Below are 8,062 nucleotides of genomic sequence, written 5' to 3'. Positions count from 1 at the left end.
CGACTAGCGCGTGCTGGTTCGCCAGCCAGCGGCGTCGCGCATGTGCCAGTTCGCCGACCGACGCGTGTGGTGCACGCGGTGGCCGAGCCGGGCTTCGGGCGTGTGGCGCCCATGCGCAGCGGTTTCGGCCTCGCGTGTGGTCACGTGAGGCGTCGCCCGCGGCGGTCAACCCGTTGACGGACTCGTCTCAACGAGCTCTTTCACCCTATGCTATTAGAAATTGATTTCGACTTACGGAAACTCGAAAAAATGGATGAACAGTGTTCGGGTGTCCGGATTTTTCGCCCCGATCGGTTTCGGCCGAATAATTCCGCGAAAAATCAATCAAAAATCATTCATAAACATGAAAGGGGTCGGGAAAACATGAACTAGGGTTATGATACCAATGTTGGGAATGTCGGATTCCCAAAAACCGGATTCGACACTAAATCGAACCCCTAAAACGAATGCGGAAGACAAGCCCGGGAAATTCACATGTATCACCGATTCTAAAGCACACCACGGAATCGAGCGTACCTTGTTAGCCACAGATTAAACATCAATGCCAATAAGATTGAGGAAGAGAAAACGATCCCGTTCGATCCGATGACATCGATTAGCCTTGAAGGGAAGATGACGTCGCCTGAGTGCCACTTTTTTCTTTTTGGAGGGAGAGAGGGAGAGGAACGTACGTTATGCCAACGGTTGTGTTCCTCCCTCTCTCTTTCTCCTTTTATACGTCCCTCCAACAGAAAGGAACGTACCCTTTCATCCATGGGCCTTAATCTTGTGGGCCGGGCTTTTAGGCCCATCATGGGCGGACGGGCCAACTTAGGCCCATCACATAAAACCATCAGACATAAACTTCAATACTTCAATTCCTTCCTCGGGAAAAAGTCACAAGCGTCCCATATGTAGGATGCAATTCTTTTGCTGGTCCTAATGAAAAAGCAAGCAATATCCAAAAATATATGTTTTTGTCTATAATCCAATGCTTCATAACTTATCCTTAACTTTTCTTGCACTTTCTTATGAGGGACTTTTCTTAACTTTTTTATCGTATCCCTCCATAGCATTGGCTTTTGTCCGCACAAATATGAACCTAGAACCTCAAGAGATAAGGGAAGCCCTCCAGTGGTGGACACAACATCATAAGCGAGGTCTTCAAATTCACTTGGAGGAGAGTCCTTTCGAAATGCATGTCTACTAAATAGAATCAAAGATTTATCCTTATCCAATTCATCGTGTTCATAGTTGTAGTTCACCCAAGCATTGTCAAGAATACTCTTGTTTCTAGTGGTAATAATGATCCTACTTCCTGAAGAAAACTAATGATGATTTCCAGCCAAAGCTTTCAGCTGATCATAATCATCTACATCATCAAGAAGAATGAGGACTTTCTTACCTTTAAGCATTAATGAGAGGATCTTAATCCCTTCATCCTTATTACGAGCTTGATTGTCTTGCTCCAATATATCAACGATTAACTGATTTTGTAAGCAATGAATGCCAAAGCGCTCCCATGACTCCCTAATATCAACAATGAAGCTATGATACTCAAATTTATTTAAGAGCTTGTTGTAGATGGTTTTAGCAAGAGTTGTCTTGCCAATGCCTCCCATTCCATGGATGCCAACAAATAGGGTGTCACAAGGACTTTTATCTACAAATTTTATAATCTTCTCCACATGACTGTTAATTCCAACCAAATTCTCAGGAATATCCAACTCAAACTTTTTTTTCAACTCGCTTAACACTTTCCGGACAATCGATTTTACCAATTCTCCTTCATACCTATCAAGTGTAACAAGAGTTCAAATACATGGTAAATATAATTTTATATTGTTTATCTAATGAGAGCATAGTAGTAAATAAGTTTTGGAATAAATCCTAATACTTTAACAATCATTTTTGTCCACCTTCATATATTAGCATACTATGGATTGAAATCATATTTCAAACTTCTTGTTGTTGAAGATATTATGGATGACATGGACATGGCTTTGAAAACTTTTTAGAGCGTTTGGATAAGAAAAATTCAATTAGGCAACATGGTATGAGAGTTTAGCCACCAATTAACAAACAGGCTGCAACTTTTGATGCAAGAGGAATTTAAGTCTTATATACCAATCCCGAAAGTCATTCAAAGTGCTTTATTGTGAACTACTTGAATACAATTAGGGGATTTCTCCTTATTTGCCCAATTTTACATGCTTGCAAGTTTCTACTCGTGTTGTGAATTTTGATTCTAAATTCATGTTCTTATCAATTTCCATTGCATCAAGAGTTGATAACATGTACTTTACTTTCCTTTTGGTGTCTATATTATATGTATTGATTTTATTGGGAAGTAGAAGGATAAATTTTCGAAAAAAAAAAAAAAAGAACATCGCTTTGATATAGGAAAATGCATTGAAAATTATATGAACAAATGTATTACAAAGATAATACTTTTTCCTCAACCATCTCTTTTTTGACTTGCTTAGTTGAATTACAATCTCACATAAATTTGTAAATAGAAAGTTTGTAATGAAGATTGATGTAGCTTACACTATAAACATGGGGAAAAAAAGGCACAATCTAACAAAATCTTTGGATATAAGAGCAAAAATTCATTTGAAAAATCTTATATTATTCAAGCGATTGTAATCATAACAATGAAATCTATATTAGATTGGTCAATATCATCTCATTAAGAAACTGAAAAAAGATAATTTACGGAACTTATGCATCGCCATGTGTTACTACTATAAAAATCTTGCTGCTAACCAATAAAAACGAAAAAGAAGCGAGTAGGAATCAGATTCAGTAAACACCCTTACAAATTAAAAGAAAGTACATAATGCTTTCGTGAAAGATTTTACCCATTAGCGTCCCATCCTTTCAAGGAACTAACTTCAACGAGTGCTTGCTTCCATTTATCGAAAAAATTTGGGTCGAAACGCCTCTCGCACTTATGAAATGCATCCCCAAAACTCCCGATTTGATGTCGCACGTAAGCTGGTTCCACTTTGTAGAATATCGGCAACACTATATGCCCCCTGTCACTTTTCTTGCACTCCATTATTTGAACAAGCTCGTCCAAGCACCAATTGCTTGAACCATAATTTACAGAGAGAATCGGGATTAGGATCTTACTATTCTTGATGGCTGTCAAAAGATCTGGGCCGATCATCTCTCCTTGCCGAATCTCATTATTGTCTCTAAAAGTATGAATTCCAGCATCGACAAGCCCGTTGTAGAGGTGATTAGTGAAACCCTTTCGAGTATCTACACCTCTAAAGTTCAAGAACACATCATAGTAGTTTCCAATTGATGCGGTCAACGAACTAGATCCACCAGAATTAGTTTTTGTGGGCGCAGTCAACAGATCAGACGCACCAGTATTTGCATCTTCTGCATTTCTATGCACACCGACGTTGCATTTCTCAACGGGAGGATGCATTTCTTCTTTGCCTTCAAGTGGTGGAATTTTAATGCCCAAGAAAATCCGAGATGATACCTGCCCTGGAAGAAGAGAATATGTGAGATGCAGAAGCAATCAAATTAAGTAGTACCAAAAAGAAAAGACAAGTGCCATCATAGAATTAGTCTGGCAATCCATTGTGCTAGATACATTATGTTACTACCGCATTTACGTAAAGGGCAACTGCAATTACATCGATGACAAACGAGGAATTTTCATGTTATGATTCCTTCAATCTACCGTCGAGTGAGCACATGCTAATTCAAAGAACAAGGCAAGGACATCAAGGAGGATTAGCCGGCCAAAACTTTCCAGTATTAAAGCTGCAGATCACTTTTAAAGTGGCAAGTAATTCTCGGCCAGAAGAAAAGTAGGGAAGAAAGAATGGCTAGAGCCCATTTCACACGTGGAATAAAAAAAAATTGCATAGAAATCAAGAGTGGGATATTCTCTAGGCTGATCGGTTCTGGTCCGATCCGGTTCCCCATTTCTGGAACCGAGAATTGGATTGGAGCGACAGGTCTGGTCCGATTCCCGGACTGTCCAACAAAAACGATGGACAGTGCTTGTTGGCCAAGTCGAGGGTGAGAAGTCAAGAGAGGATGGTCACGGGAGGGTTGGGGTGGGAGGCAAACCACCGGAGGGAGAGGTGGAGGGTGGAGATGATGGGGACGTTGCCGAAGAGACCGATGTCACGGACGTTCTCGACTCAGCACATCTCCTGCATCAAGCATATCAAGAAAGGAGAATCAAGACACTAAATTGCTTGAACAAATGAGGTCCAATTTTGATGAAACACCCATGAATTTGCAGCTTATTAAGTCTACTTTAGTTTCTCAGATAACCATTTTCATGATCAGAGCCACAAAACCCGAAATTGTAAGTCACCTCAGAAAATTATGAAACCAGTCCTGTTTGAAAGCTTAAGACGTCTTCTAAAACTTTGTAGTTTATCATTTACTGAGATTCGGTCCATATTTTAACGAAATTGCAGAAACAGCCTTGAAGGTCAGACTGGCCTTTGACATTCTGACTGGTACTTTGAGAAGACATTTGACTGAGCAATTCAATTTGGAATTTCATGAAACTTGAATGAATGGAAAGATCTGGAAGTCTTTTAAAAGTTTGTAATTCATGATATTTCGAGATTTTTTCATGAATATCTCCTAAATCCCAAAATACCCAGCACGCCTGATCAGACTTCTAATTCCAGATTCAACTTCAATTTTCTATTATCTTTGTCCTAGATTTTGAGGTGGATTTGACCTAGCAAATGATCTTCAACTTGGGCTTATAATCTATCAAAACGAAGCTTAAAATGTCAAGATCATTTCATTAGTTAATTCCTTTTGATGATTTGGTCATTTACTAGGTCGAATAACCTGATTAATCTCAATGAGTATCCAAACCTGTGATACTTCTCATCAACAAATCGTCAGGCACACGCATTTTGGTCCTTTAAACCAATCCCATTGACCTTCCATGACTCATCACGCACAAAATACGAGCAAGCCCACAAAGAGTTCTTCAACAGCACTTATTTGCTACGTTTACGGGGCCTATATAAAAGAACCTTCTAACAGTGATCATGCAATACGTCTCATATAGCAAGCATATGAAGAACAAACCGGCCACATTTGCTTTACACGATTGCATGGAACAAACGAAAATTTTAGCATGAAACAGACCTAAAAGAACCGTCTATCGGTTATCAATGGCATGACGATCCCAGAACATGCCCACGGTGAACTCGCCAGCATCTCGCCACATACATATATACATTCAACTTTTACTTCATTGACGCTGTCACATATAAGCAGCATATACAAAGGATAATGAGCAAGAAATCTCAGTGTATAACCACTAGACTCATCCTCAATGAAGGAAAACAAAACTCAAGCAAAGCTTCATTGACAGGAGACAGTAAACGAGGATCAAAACCTAACCTGAAATGCTCGCTGTTCTATTCGAGAATATAATCAAACCTGTGGTAAGCACTTCAGTCAAAGGATCTGGCTGCAGCTGTGAAACAACGATTCACATCCGAATTATCATCAGGACAAGCTCAAGTGACCAACAGATCCTCAATTGGAGGCTATTTTCAAATAAATCACAACAAAATTTCTCAGCCTCAGCTTTATACATAGAACATCAGAACATAGAACATGAGTCTATGCTCATCATACCTTGAGTTTCAGTTTTGGAAGATGAGCAAATCGAAGAACAGAGTTCCTAGATATGTCAATGATCGAGATCAAAGAATAGAGTTCCAAACAGATTAATCTACTAAGAGTAAACTCTATCAAAGGTGTTCACTAAAATCCCTAAACTAAATGCATACTAACCAAATGAAACTAAGCTAAATCTAGCACTAGATTCTTTTTTCTTTTTTTCTTTTTATCTGGTCTTGTCTTATATCTATTTTATAAGTCACCGTGTGTACTTTGTGTAGGTTATGAAACCATATTCTCTCACTCACGTGTCCCTACCTCAACCCCTGAGAAAGGAGGGAATCGAACTCAACACCTCCCCTTTTCAAGTGGGAAATGTGTCTACCGGACTAACCCCTAGTAGTTAAATCTAGCACTAAACATAACAACCTAATCAAGATCTCTATATCTAGCTATTATACAATTTTTTAATTTATCGAATTTTTCTGTTAGAAATTATTATTTTTATAGTAGAGGGGCTCGGGCTGGTCCTCTGGCCCGGTCTGAAGTTGGAATGGACGCTTCCGCCTGGCGAGGGCCACATCTCTAGTATCATGGGTTCTGGATCTTAAGATTGGGATATTATTGGGCTCTTAAATCAAGCCCACTCAACTGAACTGAACCAATTTCATAAAAAGTCAAACCCAGGCCAAACATTAAAAAGCTGAGTCAAGCCCGTCCCAAATCAAACCCAACGTGCAAAGATTTTTAACCTCACCTTGTCGAGGAAATAACCAACGCATGAACAGAAACAATGGAAACGTACGGAAGGAAAATGATGTTGTTGAAAGCTTATCTCTGGGCACCGTTGAATGCTTCACAAACTCCTGGCCATTCCTCACAGATTATCACCACAGAGTCATCATCATAACAAGCTCTGCTGCAACCGCGAAACATATATAAAAGAAAACGTTCATATTCGATCTTTTTAACAAAGAAATCTAACTGAAAACGTACTCAGCAATTAATAGAAAATTCCTTTCACATGAAACATGTTCACAAGTGTTGCAACCCTCTCAAAGCACATCCGATAGCAAGGTCTGAACCTTTTGAGGGGTTTAGAGGCATTACTCATAAGACGGTCCAAATGATCTCGATTATGAGTGCAGGCTCTCCCCAACTATTCTCTCTCGTAACATTTGGAGATTTCATTTTTTAAGTACTTTTTAGCGTAATTAAATCTTGGAGTTCCCACTAGCAATTTGGAATTGGCTAAAAACCATATGAGATGCAGGAGGCTTGACTCATTTCCTACCCAACGAGAGATTCTAACTACAAGAACTTGATTACGCTAATATTTATATTAATGCCCTTTCGGTGCCTCTAACTAGAAGGTCGTTACTTAAGTGGTTATGCATTGTTTTTACCATTTTACTCTTTTTGCATTTTTCCTCTTACCTTCTGCCTTTTATTCTATTATTTCCTTTGTTCCCATCATCTTCCTCCTTCCTCAGATGGACGAGCCTCTGCCCTCGACTTCTCAGAACTTCCATCGATAAAACCCCAAAGGTGCATTAAACCAAACCTACTCCCGCAAATCTTGTCACTGGCAACAATCGCTAACCTCCGATCATCAAACGAAATGCCGTTACCTGACCACCACAGTCAACCACTCCCGGCCACCGAAATTTATCATCGCCGGCCACCCCATGAAGTAGGGCAAAGCACAGAACAGATGGAAGGGAAGTGAACGCAGCAACACTCCCAGAAACGACGCAATATGGCAGAAAATGTGATGTTCAACAACCATTAAGAAGGCGTCTTATCACGCAAAACATATAGATATGCACTCAAGGTAATTTACGATCGGGAATAAACTGACACGGTTTCGGTTCCTGCATTTCGTCGGACATGCAGCGTAAGTGGGCTGAGGAGAAGGTATTGACCATTTTTAGACCTCGAACTCGGATCTAGACTCAAAGAAATCATCAAGAAACACTCGAAATCAGCCATATCAACTCACTTGAACCCAGCGAATGGATCAGAAAAAAATACCAGTCCGGCCTCCGATTGGACCAAAAGGGGGCGACGGTTCATGGGAACCGGGTTTAACCGCTAAGACTCCTACCCGGCTCGAAGCCGACGGCCATAGTATGAGTTCAGGACGAGTCAGTCTACAGCCGACTGCCTCCCTTCGTCTCCAAGCTGCAATCCTCGGATTAAGGAACTCGAACCGAGCAACTAAAGAAACTCACCGGAAATGCTGAGAATCAGGAGAGAGGAGTAGTGAGAAACGATGCTGGCTGGAGGTTGTTGGACGGCAACAGTAGAAGTGGCCAGTCGGCTGAGGTCCAGAGAGAAAGAGACCCAAAGAGACAAGCAAAGGGAGATGCGGGACTCAGAGGAGGGGAAGGCAAATGGCTCGGTGAGGGGCGCCGGTAATGGCTGCGACTGGTGGTGGCGACTG

At 40.6% G+C, this 8,062-nt stretch overlaps 1 protein-coding gene across 1 annotated transcript; it reads right to left on the bottom strand.

Moving 5' to 3' along the window:
- Positions 1-1,307: 1,307 nt before the first annotated feature.
- LOC108958157 (disease resistance protein RUN1-like) lies at positions 1,308-7,148 on the bottom strand. The gene is made up of 4 exons (XM_018870123.2): positions 7,054-7,148; positions 4,081-4,166; positions 2,844-3,486; positions 1,308-1,773 (listed from the first exon to the last, which is right to left on the bottom strand). Exons 1-4 carry the CDS (start codon positions 7,146-7,148, stop codon positions 1,308-1,310), a joined length of 1,290 nt encoding a protein of 429 aa, XP_018725668.2.
- Positions 7,149-8,062: the final 914 nt, after the last annotated feature.

Source organism: Eucalyptus grandis, chromosome 3 (assembly GCF_016545825.1).
Source record: "Eucalyptus grandis isolate ANBG69807.140 chromosome 3, ASM1654582v1, whole genome shotgun sequence".
Classification (NCBI taxonomy): domain Eukaryota; kingdom Viridiplantae; phylum Streptophyta; class Magnoliopsida; order Myrtales; family Myrtaceae; genus Eucalyptus; species Eucalyptus grandis.
Note: the sequence above shows the minus strand (reverse complement) of the source record. Positions and strands in the feature narration are given on the sequence as shown.

Coding starts and splice junctions, on each gene's coding strand:
- LOC108958157 (XM_018870123.2), bottom strand. CDS start 7,148: ATGGAAGTTCTGAGAAGTCGAGGGCAGAGGCTCGTCCATCTGAGGAAG. Junction 4,167..7,053: donor AATAGAATAAAAGGCAGAAG/GTAAGAGGAAAA, acceptor TGCTTGATGCAG/GAGATGTGCTGAGTCGAGAA. Junction 3,487..4,080: donor CTCCACCTCTCCCTCCGGTG/GTTTGCCTCCCA, acceptor CTCTTCTTCCAG/GGCAGGTATCATCTCGGATT.